Source organism: Microtus pennsylvanicus, chromosome 10, assembly GCF_037038515.1.
Source record: "Microtus pennsylvanicus isolate mMicPen1 chromosome 10, mMicPen1.hap1, whole genome shotgun sequence".
Taxonomy (NCBI): Eukaryota; Metazoa; Chordata; class Mammalia; order Rodentia; family Cricetidae; genus Microtus; species Microtus pennsylvanicus.
Window position 1 is genome coordinate 58,486,496 of NC_134588.1, and position 17,900 is coordinate 58,504,395.

A 17,900-nucleotide genomic window follows, 5' to 3' on the forward strand; every position below is an offset into this window, starting at 1 on the left:
CAGTTGCAACTTTATTGTGGAATATAATAACGGAAACTTGCCTCATTTGGACCTTTCCAGTACCCGACAGCAGGTTTGTAAATTATCTGCAGTGTGGGACTGTAGCTTGCCAGCCACAAAAGCACTCACAGGACATTTGCATAAGGAACAAATAATTCTATCTGCGGGGTTCTCCATCTGGCTACCACTATCCAGCCTACGGGTCACAGCCCGGAAGTCCTAAAGATGCTGTTTCCTCTGAGGCCCTATCCTGAAGATTGAGGGGAAGGAGGAGGAGTTACACAGATCCCAGGGGGTCACCTAGGGAGGATAAGAAATTCTAATAGGTGCAGGGTGGAAATAAAGTCTGAGAGTGAGTCCTCCTTACTCTCCGCTTCTCTCCCTTCTCTTTTCTTTTTTCACCTTCCCTCTTTCCCTCTCCTCTCCTCTCCCCTCCTCTTCTCTCCCTTCCCCTCTTCTCCTCTCCCCTCTTTTTTCCCTTTTTCTCCCCTACTCTCCTCCTTCCCTTCCCTCCTCTCCTCTCCTTCACTCCCTCCCCTTCTCATTTTTTTTCTTTTGGAAGAAAAGCATCAGCCCGGAGTTCTAGCTCCATCTTTCCTTAGTTGTGTTTGCAATGTCTTTGCCATCTCAATCCCAAGGCCACCTCTCACTAGTACCTCAGCTCCTGAACTGGTATTTCTGCCTCTTTTTTCTTCACCCATGATACACTGGGGGCAGTTAAGAGCCTGCCAGCAGTTTTGGTGCCTTGAGAGGCTCTCCTCCAGGGCCCTCATGGACAGAAGGAGGCTCATACTGGTCAATGCTGTCTTCTAATCAGCACATAGGCTCACTTCATGCATTCCTACTGGCCCTATCCCCGTGTGCAACTATTGGTGTGCACCCTACACATCGGAGGCCCTGCAGTCCCTCACTGGTATCCCTTCACCATTGTTCCTACTTAGAAAAGATGCTTCCAACTGCATAAATGCAGAATGTATTTTCTCCATAAGTCCTCCAACCACATGGGCTCACTGCGTTCACAATACCCATTCCTTGCTTCGTCTTGGGAGTGCCTCACTTCCACCCACCCCCAAACCCTCAGCTCACTGTCTTTACATTTCACTCCCTCCAAGAACCCAGACAGCATTCTTTGTGCAGCTAGCTGCGACATTACCGCAGAAAGACGGAACAAGCAGATGTGTGTTTCCAAGCCAGGTCTGTCCAACACTAAAGCTAAGCAGAGGACTTCGCATTTATCCCTGTTTAATTTCATTGTGTTGGCTTTGGCCCCGTGTCCCATCCTTTATAAATCATTTCGAACTTGAATGTGTCATATATCATATTAAGTATCCCAGCTGTGGGTCATCTGGATTCTTTCTAGGTTTCATTCAAATCGTTAACAAAAATATTTAACAAGTGCGTGCCAAGGACAGAATGCCAAGGCTTGCCACTGGAGACTGTCCTGGGGAAAGACCTAAGGTCCGTAATGAGGATATTTTACACAGGGTAGCTCAATCTACTCTGAATTCATCTTGCCAAAAAAAAAATTCCCTCATAATATGAGTTTGAGAAATCAGGATATTCTTGTTGGTTTATGAGAACATTTGATTCTCTAAACCTAGCTAGAAGTTCTTCACTGATGGCTGGGAGGGAGAGATGGGTTCACGACAGAATGTTTAGACTCTTACCCTCCGATCCCTGCTGTGCTTCTAAGGCTCAGCACCCCACTTTGTTCTGCTCCCCAGCAGACCTGCTTAGAGAAAGTCAGCAGGGAGATGGGGTGGGTGGAGTGTGGTGGGGAGGTGAGGGACGCGGGAAAGGAGGGGTGGGACACACTATCGTCTCCATTAGCCCCGACTGCATTTTCTCTATTTTCAACTACCCACGACTAACTGCAATCCAAAAATACTGAATGGAAACTTCCAGGAAGGAAGAACTTAACGGTTACAAATTACGCCCTCTTTGTCCAGCGTATCCATGCTACCTGCCTGCTGGCTAATAGCAGAGCTCCAGATCTACCGTCTCGTCACTGCTCAGGTTCTAGCAACTTTATTTCACTTAATTTTGGCCCCAGAGCGCGGGAGCAGCAGCACAGGTGATCCAGATATCCAAAAGATGCTATGAAGTACTTCCTGCGGGTGAGGAGCTTGGATAAGCTAGGGAAAAGGAAACCATAACCTGAGACTGGTAAGGCTCTCATGAGACTGAGTCATCTGTCTACGGCTGCGAAGAAGGAGAGAAAAGCAAAACAAAGGCAAGGCAGTTGTGCAGCTTGTGCCTCACACTGGACGGTCAGGACACAGCCCATGCTCTAATTGTGATCGGAAAGGCAAGTCAGGTTTGTTGGCTCATGCTTGCCACCTCGGTGCTTGAGAGGCTGAAACAGGAGGATTGCTACAAGTTCCAGGGCAGCGTGGGATGTAAGTGAGAGAGACCCTGTCTCAAAAATAAATAAGTAAATAAAGAAATGAATGGGGGAGGACATTAAATGGCCAGGTTATCCGGGCGGTACTCTGTGGTTTTAGGCATCCCCCCGAGGTCTGTGACTATACCAAGGGCGACCACTCTTCTTCTCATTTTCTGTCTCCTCCCTTACCTATTCTTCCCGGGTGAAGGCATGGAACACTTGCTGTTCCTCCCCTTCCTTACCCTCTCTTTCCATCTCCTTCTCCAAAACGCATTTATTAAGACAATGAGTCTCCCTTCCTCTGGCAGCCCTTAGCTGCCCCGGGAGCCTACAACTTTGATCTGCTATTTCACACCCGGCCCAGCTGTCTGCAAAAGTCCAGAGAGGTGGGCTGATGTGTGGTCGGCAACAACTCCTTGTCTGTCACAGACCCTGGGGCTAGAGGGGAACTTCAGATGTCCTGGTGCCCCCACCAAGGCTGCACCAGCTGCATGGGGCTGTTCTCTTCCAAACGACAACCTCCTCCCAGACTCACTTTTTACGCCGGGCACTTTTCACTAACATTAACTCAGAGGTGCATGCTCTTAAGACTTTTCCACTCTACAGATGGGAAAACCAAGAGCCCAGGAGATCGCAGTCCAGTAAATGGCAAAATCAGATAGAACCCCAGCCATCTGGCTCCTGGGCCTTTGTTCTTTAGCACTAATGGGGCAGGGCTGTCTCTGCATGTGGCTCTAGGACATCTGTGATCCTGCCTTCAGGGACAAGGGCAAGCTGTGTATATCGTTCTCATCATAGGTGTTCAGCCCTTCCAGCTCAGAGGAGCGAAAGTGTTTTTGCACGGCACAGGTCAGAACTTATTTGTTAATACTATTATGATCACTATTATTATTGATTATTTTGGGTAAGATATGTGAATGGGGGAATGCATACATGCCACAGAAGTCACTTAAAGATCGTAGGATAACCTTGTGCGGTTGGTTCTCCCCCTCCATGTTTACATGGGAACTCAAAGATCACACTCATGGCATCAGGCTTGGGTAGCAACCCTTTACTGGCTAAGCCATCTTACTGGCTCCAGAACCTTTGGTTTGTTTTGAGACAGGCTGGCCACCAACTCACCGTGAATCTGAATTTCTTGCCTCTGTTTCCCAAGAACTGGAATTACAGGCGTGCACCACCACACCTGGTGCGTGGTGCCGGGGACTGAACCCTGGTCTTTATGCATAGGCAAATGCTCTATCAACTAAGCTATATGTCTGGCCCTACAGCCACTTTTATTCTATGAAAGGTCCTTGCTTATATTAGAAGCCTTACTGTCTCAAAGCTCTGCGCATGTCCCCTTCTTTGCCCCCTCACTTTTCCAGCACCTATACTATAAGGCCTATTTAGGGTTGTCACATTTTTTAAGCATTAGTTTATTAAGTATTAGTAACACCAGTACCACCTTGAATTTGAGACTCTGTAGCTTTTCAAGTTGACAGCATCAATCATCTTATCTATGACATACAGGATCATATTTCCTTTTAAAACAACCTGCATGGTAAGGAGGTATTCACTTTCCTGATGGGGAATGGATTCTGAGGCTGTTATTACTCTTGAACCTGAAACTCAGATTCCCCATCTCCCTCCTGTACCGCACCCTTCTTGGCTCGCCAGGAGATGAAGGAACTACTGTGCCCTTCAACTTCACCACAAAGTTCCCTTGACCTTGAGCCTGCCCACAGGCTCAGAAGGCAGGGCTTTCTGAACAAAAGGATGGTCAGTCTCCGTGTAGAGTTAACTGCAAGAAGGAAATAGACTTAGGTCCCCTCTTTGAGGGGAGCGGGGTTGCTTTAAAATCAAAGTCCCTTGGGTGGCTCAGCACTGTGCTGCAGCAATAGGCCAGGAGGTTTGAATTCCCTGGAGCCAATAGAGCTATAAACCACATCTCCTGATGGCACTCTGAGAAACGAGCTGTTCCAGGACCAAAATGCTTAAGAATCTGTCCAAACAGCTTCACTTAATAGCTTGGCTATAGATGTCTCTGAGGTTTTCCTATAGAAATGGGTGTATACGTACTTCTGACTTCCCTTCCAAACTCACTGCCTTTCTAAAACACAGAGAACAGTTGGCATCATTGAGAACGATCTTCCTGCTTACAAAGCAACTTTCACTTCAATCAGGAAGAGCGGATCTGAACACAGAGCTCTGCAAACCTCTAGGCCTGAAACTGAGGGGTGCATATAATTTATACTTTCCCTGGCCTTCCCACCTTCACAGCCTGAAGGACAAAGCCTTGCTTCCAGACCAGCTTCGAGATGGTCACTGTTATGAATCAAGACCCCCAAGCCTATAGAAACCATCCACAGAGGATTTCCAGCTCTCTGCACGTGAGGTGGGGTGATAGGCTGGTACTATCCCGGCCCTGTGGTGCTGAGGACTTGTGTGACCACTTGTCCCCTTTTTGGGTCTTCGATGAAGGACAAATATGAGGTGGAACAGAGACCCCAGCTGTGACAACCATGTAGCACAAGTCATAAACAAACATTTGCTGCTTTCACTGGCCAGGGCTGTGGCCTTCGTTACAGCAACACTGGCCTGGTTTGTAACTCATGCAACTTTAACTCTCTACTCGCCGTCTTCGCGGAAGCAACCACACTGCCTTGCCTCGATTTCTGCTCCCCTCTCCACCTCCAGGAGGCAGAGAGCCTGAAAGCAACTATTGTGTCTGAGTAGCTCTCATTTGGTAACTTCTCAGTAGATGTCTTTAGATAAAAGACTGAAAGAATGGGAACGACTAAGGAATGCAGGACTAGAACACAGAGGGAGATCGGGTACAAAGTCATAGAATCCTGCCACCTGTCCCTTCCTGAAGGTGCCCATGAGCTTTGTTGAGCTCCTACCACCCTGCTAAGCCATCACCTAGTTTGACCAGCAGGAGATGAGGGTGGCTCATGGAGATGTTATGTTTCCCAGGGGCCTCCCTTCCCAACAGTAGCTTCTCCCAATGAAGAGCTGTAGCTAAATGTGCACCAGTTTAGGTATAAGGGACACCAGAGTGGAGATGGGCTACCTAAGAGGTAAGGAATTAGTCACTCAGCAAATGGAAATGAGTATTCATTATATTCATTAGACATTTGCCCCTAGGGCAGAGAGGTGGGGATGCTTACACCCTAACCTAATACCAAGGATTATCCCTTGCCCTCTGTGTCTGTATGGATAACATGTTTCCTGATGTAAAGAGGTGATTAGTGGCTCCCCAAACACACACTCACTCCCTGATCCCTGGAACCTGTAAATACAACCTTATTTGTAAAATGAGACTTGGTAAATGGAGTTAAGGGTTTTGAAATGAGGAGACCATCGTCCTAAATCGTGACCTAGGATTCAGTGATAATGTCCCTGTAAAGAACAAAGAGAGAAGAGGATGTGTTCCCAAGCCGGAACCAGCAAGTACCAGGAGTGAAGAGAAGTCAGAAGAGGATTGTTTGCTGGAGGAGCCTCTGTAGGAAGTGTGGTTCTGCTAACACCTGGCCTGGCCATGGCCACCTCTTAGCAGAGCCCTGGCAAAAGCAGACACTGGCTAATGCCCCTGACTTTGGCACCAGGTATCTCACTGAGCCTCCCACACATTTCCACAAGGAAAACTTGTAGCATCATCCATACTCTGCTTGGAGTATTCAAAGCCAGGCCATCCTGAGGGGTCAAGGCCATGGCCAGATAATGGAGACCACAGACCTCCCTGAGGAAGCCCTCTTGAGGCCCAGTGAAGGGGGCACAGTGCTGTACTGGGCTGGCAAGATGGGGAGTGGGGATGGGACGTGGGGGGTGCAGTGGCACAAGGTGGAGGGTGCAGAGGTGGAGGTGGGGGATGGACACTTTCTAGCCTTGGCTCTGGGTCTTTAGACTCTAGTGAAAGCAGTGATAATGGAATTGGTTTTCTCCCAAGTCCCATGGAGAATAATGCTTGCTGGGAGGAACTCAGACACCAAACACTAAAGTTTGGGAGACAGCTGTAGAGGCAGCAAAGTGAAGCAAGGCCCATGGATCAGATGTGTCCCGTAGTGCCCTGGGGGTTAAGAAGCTTTTGCCGTAGCTTTGACTCAGCTACTACCTGACTTCGAGTGTGGCCATCAATAGGTCATGTTTAGGGACCCCTCCTTTCAAATAAAGGGGGATGAGAGGAACTGTTCGTTCCTTTTACTTCCCAAACTCCTCTGCTAGTCTAAGAGTCAGTTTTTAAGCTGGGTGAAGTAGTGCACACTTATAATGCCATCATTTGGAGGTGGGAGAGGTTTAAGAATTTAAGGTCAGATGAGGGAGGGTGACTTGATGGGGGGGAGGGGGAGGGAAATGGGAGGTGGTTGCGGGGAGGAGGCAGAAATCCTTAATAAATAAATAAATTAAAAAAAAAAGAATTTAAGGTCAGTCTGGGCTATATGAGACCCAGTCCTAAAAACCTTACTAAGAACAACAATAACAAAAATCAACTTTGAAAATTCCACCTCCTTTTTTGTCATTGATGTTAGCACCAGTGGCCTCCTGTCTCCACCAAAGACACAGCGAAACCTTCTTGGAGTCTTTTAGATGAGGATTCAGAATTAATTCACCTGAGCCAGGTCTTAAAAAACTCCAAGCCTTGGGCTGCCTGGCCTGGCACAGTCTGGAAGAAGTTTGTCCAGGAAGAGAAAGGAATCCTAGGACCCAGCCCTCGGATTTACCTCGTGGCTCCTGCGAAGGTCACCTTCCAGATCTTCCAGCAACATAGACCCTCACCTCCCTTATCCAGAGGCAGATGCACTAAGATTTTATGAGGATTAAAAAGATAAATTTATAGAAAATACCTGCATATAGTAGGCATGCAACGTGTTACAGTCATTGCCATGACAACAGCTTTTAAATGTTGCCCACACTGCCATTACTGCGGCTGCACGGAATGAATTTCCCACTATCCATCAACTCGTATCTCAAAAGCATGACAAGCCAGGGACCTGAGGCTGAGAAATGTATTCTAGAGGGCTGAGAGAGTGGGGGTGGGGCAGTGGGCTGGAATAAGTGGCCTTGTAGCTCATGTGTTTGGAATGAACTATTCGAGTGAGGGTCGAGCAGGAAGGGGGGTTCAGAAGAGATGGAAGCCTTCCATGGCATCTTAGACGATGGAAATGCCCTCGCGGGTCTGTGTCTTGCGTTATGCAACAGCAACCACAGCTTAGCCTTTGGTTTCCGTTGCTCTGGGTGGGGCTAACGTGTGTGTGTGTGTGTGTTTGTGTGTGTGTGTGTGTGTGTGGCTTGTTCTAAGGCCTCTAGTCAAAAAAAAAGATAAGAGGGCCTTGAGGGTGGCTTTGGTGGGCTTGACCTCTGAGGTCCTCAGTAGGAGCTGCAGGTAGGAGTGAGCTCCCGGTGACAAGCCCCCAAGGCTGTCAGATGAAGGACTGACAGGAAACACCTGGAGGGAAGCCCAAGGAGGAAGCCTGTTTTCGCTCCTACTCAGAAGAAGCCGACTTTGAACTCCACCCTGCACCTCACAGCTTATCAAGATCACATTTTGTATTTTCAGAAAGTCACATCGTGCGTGTAGATCTTGGGTCTCCAAATAGGAAAGAGCCCTTTTATGGTAGTAGCTGCAATCTACATTTCTCTGCTACCACCGGAGTCCTCCCTCTCAAATCTCATCTCTTTTTACCTTCCAGGAACCAACTGCGCCTAGTTCCCATGCATACCTCACTGTTTGTCTTTGACTGGAATGTACTCTTTCTAACTTTCTGCTGCTGGTTAACTCCTAGTCCTCCTTCAACACTCAACTCAGAAGTCATCTGTCACAGGAAGCCTCCCCCTTTCCCTCCACTCCCTGCCCTCCCACCCCGTCCCCCGTCCCAGGCTGGGTGTGGTACCCCTCCTCCAGTGGGGCAAGCCCTTGCTGCTGCTCATCCAGTTCTGCAATTAAGGGTTTAAGTGCCCATTTCCCGTCTTAGAAGCCCAGCGAGGTAAGAGATAAGGCCACAGCTAAAGTCCCAGTGCGTGGCAGGCAGTAAGTGACCATTATGTGTTGGTTAAGCCTAATTAAACAGCTCTGTGGGCTGGAGCGAGGGCTCAAGGCGTTAAGGCTAGCCCTGCAAACATAAAGACCCAAGTTCAAGCCCCAGCACTTAATTAAAAGGGTGTGTGTGTGTGTGTGTGTGTCACATATGGTGGCACATGACTGAATCAGCAAGCTCTAAATTTAGTGACAGGCTCTCAAAATGCAAGGTGAGAGCAATTGAGGAAGACAGTGTTGACCTCTCTGACCTTCATGTGTACTTCAGCACTTAATATATGTGCACACAACACACTCACACACACACACACAAACACGCGCGCGCATGCATAACAAGACTGTTATCTGACATCTCGCAAACTGCCACCAATAGATTGTAGAAGACTCAGCTGGAGAAAGTTGCGGTTGCCATCCACAGGCCAGGAGGGTAGCCCTGAGGTGGTGCGGGCAGATCCAAAACAAAGGGTAGGGGCATCTATGATGCTCCAAGATGCTCATTTCTTGGCAAGGAAGAAGTTAGTTTCATTGTCCAGAACTGAGGATTTACAGCTGGGGACTCTCACTGTTCACTGACAGTGGGATTTAGCGGCACTTCGTGTGGGCTTCTCACAGAGGTGAGGGTCCTGCATGTCCACCTCACCCCTCTAGGGAGCTACAGAGAGCTGAAAGGCAGTGACTGGAGCCCTGTCTGTAGAACAGTCTTTGCCCCCCCCCAGATGAATGACTTTACAAGGTGAGCCTCATGGGTTTCGCTAGTCAGTCTCCACAAATCCCTACAACCTGTACTCACAAAGCCCCAAAGAGGAAAAGGTGGGGTGGAGAGCAACCTGCCTCAAAAAAACCAAAGGATGGCCCAGACGGGGCACAAGCCTTTAATCCCAGCACTGGGGAGGCAGAGACAGGCACATCTCCATGAGTTCGAGGCCAGCCTGGTCTACAAAGTGAGTTCCAGGACAGGCTCCAAAACTACATAGAAACCCTGTCTCGAAAAAACAAACAAACACAAAACAAAACAAAAAAACCAAAGGACAAAGGCAATGTCCTTCTGGTCTGGCTCAGGTATGTATGTTTGGGAGATGAGCTCTGGGAGGGTCCTAAAAAAATGCATTAGAAGGGAGTGTTTTAACGTTTGTGCTATGCCTGTGGGAGGATCACAGAAAGATGTGTCCACCTGACTCTGTGAAGGTGGATGTGAGCCACGTGCTGCAGCTGCGACGGAACTTCGTGAGGCTGGGACTTTTTTAACCTACTCTCCAGATAAGGTCCGACTGCGCCCCAGACCCAGCATACCTCCAAGGCTGGTTTGCTCATTTCCAGTAAGACTGGAGCAATCAGGTATTGCCTTGTTTGTCCCAGGGCTACAGGGCCTTTTTCTAGTGAGTTTAGGTAGGCCAGACTGGCTCGGCAAAAATCAAGACACTCACTCACTAGACGAAGGCAGTTGCTTTGAGAGTTCTCGGGAACCGAACGGCTTTCTCCTGTGGCTCTGATAAGATTAAGGGAGTTGCTGAGCCGCCAGCGTTCAGATTTCTCACGGAACAGCGGGAGCCAGGCTCAGGCTCTCCTTGCTGTGGGCAGCCTGCTGAGGATCAGGCTCTGAAATCCGACTCCGCTCCAGGAATGCTCTCACCCCTGCGCGATAGGAGCCGGGTCCTGACAGCGCGCCTACCCGAAACTGCTCCTATTCTCACAGCCCAGCAAACGGAAGATGTCTGCTAAGAGGAGCCAGAGTGACTGCGAGGGTCCCACGCAAAAGGAGAGAGCGAGGAGTGGGTATCCCGGCATGCCCACACATCCATCCGGCCTGCCTCCCGCTTCAGAGACAGAACAGTCCCCACTATGACCACCAACCTCAACCAGCACACCATGGCTCAGTGACCCATGGGGGAAAACCAATGAGGTTCACTGGGACATCCCCGAATAATCCTTTTTCTTCCCTAGACTTGGCATTTCCACACCAATAAATAAAATAAAGTAGAGGCTCAGGCAAGATGGTCCGATGGGTAAATGTATTCACTGGAAAAAACCAGACAACCTGGGTTGACCCGGAATGGATTCCCGTGGTGGAAGGAGAGAACTGACTGCTGTAAACCGTCCTCTGATCTCCATATGCACAGGGCGGCATTTGAGACCCCACACTCGTGCACAGACACAATAATAGTAGTAATTAATAAAACAAAAATTAATGTTTTAAAATGGTCTAAAAATAAAGCAGCACAATTTTAACAAGGTAAAAATACATGAATTAAGACAGGTTACAAAATAAATACATCATACATATATCAGTATGTAGACACGTGTGTATACATGCACACACTTATATTGCTGATATTGTGATTTTATGTGTTCGTATGCTCTTTTTGTTGTTGTTTGCTTGTTTATTTGTTTTTGTTTTGTCAGGACAGGGTTTCTCTGTAGCCTTGGAGCCTGTCCTGGAATTTGCTCTGTAGACCAGGCTGACCTCAAAAACACAGAGACCCGCCTGCCTCTGCCTCCCCAGTGCTGGGATTAAAGGCGTGCGCCAACACCGCCTGGCTTGTGTGTGTTTTCTTTAGACAACGGGCTCACAGAGCTCAGGCTGCCTGGAACTCGGTATGTAGTCGAAGATGATCTTTATCTTGACTCTGCTGCTCCAAGCTTGCATGTTCTATAATTAAACTGTGAGCCATCACACCCAGCTTGACCACACACACACCCCCACACACACACCTTTGAGACAGGGTTTGTCTTACCATGTAGCCTTGGCTGGCCTAGAACTAACTGTGTAGACCAGGCTGACCTTGAACCCCCAGAGATCCGCCTACCTCTGCCTCTCAAGTGCTAGGATTAAAGGCGTGTGCTGCCATTCTCAGCTCATTTTAAAAAATAACTTTTATTTACACTTTTATTTTCATGAATGGCCCTAGCGTCTGTGCCACAGACTGTAGGAAACAGAGAGATGCGTGGGGTGGCAGCCATGATGCAGCAAGGTGGTCTATGCCACCCATGAGTACACAGGGCTCTCAGGTTAGGGGGTCCCTTTGAGGCGTAGGATGAAAGACAAAGGGTAAAGACTCCCGTGCGCTACTTTTTAAAAAACCATTATTTGTGTGTATGCACACATTCATGCTGGTGCCCTCAAAGGCTAGGATGGGGTTTCCCCTGGCTTCCTATCTACAATAACTTCACTGTTATTGTTTCTAGAGACAATCGCTTCTGTAACTGAAGAGGTCTGTATGTCTCCGAGTACTGAAATTACTACCCAGAACCGTCAAACCAACCAACAAACACACTAAAGTCTGCGTTTTCTTTTCTTTCTTTTTTTCTCCTTCTCTCTGTTTTAAAAGTCTGATCTCTCTCAACTCCAAGAACACATTTGCTCAATCAATATGTCCTGTTTGGTGCCCATGAGGCCCTAGAAATAGAAAATATGGTCCCTCCCAGCAGGGAGCCAGAGAGCCAGTCCCAGTGGGGTTGTTAAGTGCTTTGTAGAGGCCCGGGGGGCCTCTGGGGAGGTGCCCAGAGGTGGTAACATTTGAACTACAGTTTCTATTATTTTATCAGGCAAATCTTATTGGAAAATTGGGGTTCTGGGATGGACATTGTATTGGTTCATGGAGACCCACAGATCAGTAAGGCAGCCCTTCCCCATACTGAGGTATATTCTCTCTCTCTCCTTCTGTCCCTCCCTCTGCTAGGGATCAAACCTGGGGCCTCACACAGGCTATGCAAGGTCTCCTCTTCTGGGCCCCCTGGTGAACTCAAATGCAGATGTGGTTTCTGCTTCCCCTGTAGCGCACGGGAGTCTTTACCCTTTGTCTTTCATCCTACGCCTCAAAGGGACCCCCTAGCCTGAGAGCCTTGTGTACTCATGGGTGGCATAGACCACCTTGCTGCATCATGGCTGCCACCCCACGCATCTCTCTGTTTCCTACAGTCTGTGGCACAGACGCCAGGGCCATTCATAACTGGCCTTCAAGGTCTGAAAATGGTGGATTAGAAGACACGGTCCAGGTTAAGAGCACAGCCAGGGAAGGAGATTTTATATGAAGAAAAGGTAAGGCCTTCTGGGTGGCTTAGATTTCAGCCCCTGATGGCTCAACCACCTGCTGAGTGGCTCCTATACTTACTGGTCTCCTGGCTTTATCTTGCTGCTTTCACTTTTCTTCCTTTAATGACCCCCTACTTCCCCTCCAACCAACTGTTCTGCCTTCCTGAACAGAGCTGGTGTGTTTTTCCCAGCCCCATCCTTGTGTTTCTCTACCTGGCCGCTGCCTGGATCTCAAGGTTTCTCCTGCGTAGCATCGGCCCTGACCAGTACAAATCTCGCTTGCAGAAACAGTCACTTAGCGCACCTCTTCAAAGAGTATGCCTGACAGGATACGTGAGTGCTGTTTCCTCTATTGGACTGGGAGTGTCTGAAAGGCAGGGCTCAAGTGCCACCTTGCTTTGTTTATTCCCCTGAGAGATCCCTGTGGGCTGAGGTGTGATTAACGCAACTAATAACAGCCCCAGTGATTGGAAGCTTTCCCCAACGTTTGCAGCAGGTAAGCGTGGGTTGGAGCACCAGAGCCACGGCCTGCTGATTAGGTTTGAATACTTGATATGGGGACATGACGTGACTCGGTTTCTTCTCAAATAAAGTGAGGCACTCCTTCCTGAGGCTGATTCTGGGTTCCTTCCTAGCTGAGAACCGTCACTTCCGCTGTCCTCTGTTTCCCCTTTATGCCCTTTATGCCCAGTTGTGGCAGTGTTTTGGTTTATTGGTTTATTGGCTTTGCCAAAGAAACTTCCAAAGTGGCCGCTGCCAACCAGCAAGACCATCAACCTCAAGACCATCATAGGCAGATCTGCCTGGTGTTCTGGTTGACTAGGTAATCTCTCCCTGTGTTGGTCCAGCGTATGGCACACAGGAATCTGGCTATCTCCATCCAATCCCTTTTCAGTTACTGTATAAAGCGGTTTAGAGAGGGGAGAGCCCTCTTTTCGTGCCTCCCGCCTACCAAGCCACACAGGAAGTTGCTGGACTGATATTTTCAGAGCCTTGAACTCCCTGTTTCTTCTTCAGCTGAGGGAGGAAGAAGTGTCCCCGTGGAGGGAGACCTGTGTTTCCCTAGATTAAAGTTAGAGTTTGCACTGGGCCTTCGAGCAGCACCCTGCTTTAAGCCTAGCTGTATTTCATTTTTTGTCCATTACAGTCCTGGTAGTTATCCCACGAGCTCCCAGCTTGGTGCACGAAACACGGCAAGTGCTCCCCAAAGAGGGAACCTACAAGTACAGCAGTTTCTTTGTGGGTCCTTGGGCCATCGCTCCCCTCTATCCTGTAGCCGTAGCTCAGAGAATCCTATCACTTTGAGTTTGTAGGGTCTGGGCAGACTTGCGAGCCCATCTGCAATGTGTTGTGGTCTATCTACCCTACTGCTACAGAAGGTCCATCTCAGACCCCAGCATTCCAGGTACTCAAGTTCCCCAGAATGTAATCCTTGTTTCTTAATGAAAACTGGTTGAGCTGAATATCCAGGACAAATCTACTGTTCTTTTAGAGATGGTAAGAAGACGGCGGAACTTAGAAAAGACAGCGGGCTCAGGCCTAGAAGGGATTGTACTTCTAATCACTGGGACCACTGTAGACCACGGTCCAGGGAAGAGCAGTTTCCTTCTGAGTGGGAGTGGGTTTGAAGGAGGGCGTCTTTGGAAGTCTGTAGATGTGGAGAAGGGAGCTAGGGGAAGTAATGTCCCAGCTACTGCTCAGATGGAAAGCAGTGGCCTGTATTCCACTGAGGTTGGAAAAGTGCAGGGAAAGTCCCTAGTCTCCTCTCAGAAGCAGAAAAGTCCGGAACTCACCTCTGCACACCCCTCAGATATGGTTACCACACCCCAAGGTGCACATAACCTCAGAAGGCAGGACATCCTGGGGAGACTCGAGTTTCTCGGAAATAAGTTCACTGGACTGACATGAAGGGAGCTTTTCAGAAAGTAAAGAAAGAAGATGCCACAGGCACAAGAGGTACTTCAGAAGCAAGAGGACAGCTGGTCTGAACGGCCACGCTGCAAACGAAAGAGGAAGCCATGCCCATGGAGTCCCAACCTCAACTACCCGCTCTTTTTCTCAGTGCCTCTGAGTCAGGGTCACTGGAGTTTTTGTTTTGGGGTTCTTGGTTCACACAGCTTTATCGGTTTATGACCTTAGCGGTACCTAATTTTATTTTCTAAACAACATGCATGTGCTCAGTCAAAACATCCGAATCCCTAAAGAGGGACGCCGCCCCCCCCCCACACACTTTATCTTGAGATCTTTTCCTGACAAGACTACTCGTCCCACAGGGGTCTCCTCGGTAGGGGTAAGGACCAGCCTTTGGTGTTGGCCTGGCATCTTTGGAGCTGCGTGCTCCCTCTTGTGATCAGGGACAGCGACCTGGACAGGAGCTCCTTGACCTCACTCTCACTGCGTCCCACCCCCACCCCCACCCCAGCCCCGAGTCTCCCCCCGTCATTACCTCCATGCCTCCAGTCCTCCAGGTAGACGTCCGGCAGCGGATACTCCCGCTCGCTCCGGCAGGAGCTCACGATCCCCCGCTGTCCCCTCCGCTCCCAGCCCGGGCCACTTTCCGGACTGCAGCGGGCTCTGGGCGAGTGGGCGGCGGCGCGCGCCTGGCTGCGCTCGGCTGCGGGACTGCCCCGGCCGGGGGCCCTGCGCCAGAGAACGAGGAAGGAGGAGGAGGAGGGAGGGACCGAGGGACGCAGGAGGAGGGGAGGGGAATGGAGGGGAGTTGGGAGGGAGGCCGGATAGGGGTTTAAATTTAGACACAAATCTAAACAGATACTGTCCCTCCCAGGGCAGGACTCAAGAGTCCGAGCCACGACTCCATTAATCTGCCCAAACATGGGCTGGGCAGCGCCGCGCCCCCTTTCTCGCGAAGTTTCTCAGGACCCCGGGCTTTGCACGTTTTCAGACCGTATCAACTCCCCCTCTTGTAGCCTGCATTCTTTATTTTCCTTGCCTCTCAAATTAGGATTCCCTTTTCATTCTTTTCCTCTTTACCATTTCCATCTTTTCATATCCATCTTCCCAGCCTCGTCCTCTTCCCCTCCATCCTTATCTTTACTACTTCACTGCGTTACCTAGCTTTCGCGGATTCAGTAGCCTAATAAGAACACCTTGGTTTTGACTCCTCTGTTCCTGTCCACCTTCCAGGATTCCATTTGCAGGAAACAGCTATCAGTTTGTCGATCTGTTATCTCTTTGTGGAGGAGGAGGGGGGCAGGGAGGGAGGGAGGGAGGGAGGGAGGGAGGGAGGAACCCAAGTGAAGTTTTCCAAGTTTTTTTGCAGCATCAAGCTTCTCTTCACTGATGTAGGCGTGCCTGGGGGGATGTGGGAATATCTGCTCTCACAGGAGGCTTGCTAAAGGACCTCCCCCCCCCGCCCCATTCCTATTAAACATAGCAAGGGCCACGGTCCTAAACATCGGATTCACATAAGGCCCAGCTTAGCAACTCTCCCCAAGAGAAGTCGGTTTGTACAGCCCTCTGGACAGAAAAAGGGCTGTGTGGGAGGGACGTAGGGACTTTGAATCTGTGCCAGGGCCATTGTCTGTTACTGTATTATACCTCTAGGTGCTCCTTCTGGATCTCATTTCCCAGGGAAAATGCCTTCAGGGGACTGGCTAACAAGGATGTCTGTACATCTTCTTACAGCATCCCTCAACTTTGTCCTCCAAACCAGGACCTGCTGCTGTGCAAGGGAGAGTGAGAACCAACACAGTGCCGGACCATAGCATAGGTGCACGGAACATAAGATAGGTGCACGGACCATAGCATAGGTGCACGAACCATAAGATAGGTGCACGGACCATAAGATAGGTGCACGGACCATAGGATAGGTGCACGGACCATAAGATAGGTGCACGGACCATAAGATAGGTGCACGTTGGTGCTGCACCTGGGCAAGGAGTCCAAGAGAAACCACTACCGGAAACCAGCAGAGCCCGTGCCCACATTGCAAAAAGCTGTCCTGACTGCTTCTCACACAGTTGGTCTGTGGACTTTGAGGTCACAGGCCTTCTAAACCTTATTTTGTAAAACACGATGTCAGGGAAGACTCTAGTTCATTGAACTCAGCGGAGCATAGGGGCAAGACCTCGACTTTCAGAAGCAGATGGAGGGTTAGACTCTAATCCCCTGCTTTCTGGCTGTGTTCCTTTAGAAAAAAAAAACCCACTTATCTGATCTTCATTTGGGGCATCTTTACAGTGTAGTCGCCGCTCTGGAAAGAGCGTCTGTTTTCACAGCGCGCGTGCACAGGGGGCAGATGGATAAACAACCCATAGTCCTTTTATTTAGAGCCAGGCATTCTGGGGCCCAGAGAAAGAGCTGCCATATTCTACCTACACAGCTGCAAGGAGAGTCTAGAACAAAGACTAGATGGAAGCAAGAAAGGAAGGTCTTGCTGATCTTGAATTTTTGATCCCCCTGCCTCCGCACCCTGATACTGGAGTGACAGGTGTGTGCCTCCAGGTCAGCCTGACTTTCTTCTCCTTAGAGCTGGGCGCTCTTTTCCACTCAGACACAAGGGCACGAGTCTTGACTCCACAAGCAGGAGGGCGGAAGAGCCTACCCAGAAGAAACCGTTAGACCCAGATAATATCACAGCCACCAAGGTGTTCCACAGCTGCTCTCTTGCCCCACCCTGCATGAGGCCTCCCTGATCTGAGAACAGATGATCCACAGGCAAACTCCACAGCCCCTTCATGCTCCTGGGACCCAGTACCAAGTAGGTTGTGGCTCCAGAGCTCTGTCTGCCCCAGCAGGGTCCTTCTCCCCGGGAAGGAGCAGAAATGAACGTGGAAATCCAGGGCTTCCTCCAGCAATCTGGAGTATGTGTGGGATGTAGTCTCCCTGTACCCTCCCTCCCACCTCGGTAGAGTATCACCAGGGACCAGATGGAGACAGACAGTCTGGTAAACACCCAGCTCTTCTGACAACCAAGGGGAAGAGAAAGTGGCTGCCTTCATCCTCCTCTCTCGGCTCCCCAGGGTCTAGCTGGCTTAGAGGGACCCACTTCCTCCACTTTCAACCTGAGCTTCCCCTTTACATACTCACCAAGAAAGACATAGAGGCAAGACTATGGAATACCAGCGATGCAGCTTGGGCCGGGGAAGGGCAAGGAGAGGAGGTGCCCATGTAGACGGGCAGCCCTCATGCACGGCTTGCCAACCAATATTTGATGAATGATTACGTGGAAAGATGAAAGAACGAAGAGCAAAGCAGATTGATAGAATCCGTGCATGTAAACAAAAGGTGGGGTTGTTCAGTGATTACACCGGCACCTGTGCTTGGTCCTAGGGGAAAAACGAAGGAAGAGAAGACCATCAAGAGGCTTACATGGTAACCGGATAGACTGAGGACAAGGAAAAATGCAAGGGCTCCACTGGTGGTCGTCTTGTTCTGCTCATCATTTCATCAATCACTTCTTAAATCTGAGGTAGGGTCTCTGTTACAGTTTCATTCACTGTGATGAA

At 49.6% G+C, this 17,900-nt stretch overlaps 1 protein-coding gene across 2 annotated transcripts in view; it reads right to left on the bottom strand.

The window, feature by feature from the left end:
* Positions 1–15,091, bottom strand: part of Rcsd1 (RCSD domain containing 1) — a 59,260-nt gene extending 44,169 nt beyond the window's left edge. For both annotated transcript variants that reach the window (XM_075988491.1, XM_075988490.1), the window contains exon 1: positions 14,879–15,091. In XM_075988491.1, coding sequence (XP_075844606.1) covers positions 14,879–14,884 — 6 coding nt within the window. In that variant the 5' untranslated portion in view covers positions 14,885–15,091. The remainder of the gene's footprint in view (positions 1–14,878) is intronic.
* Positions 15,092–17,900: the final 2,809 nt, after the last annotated feature.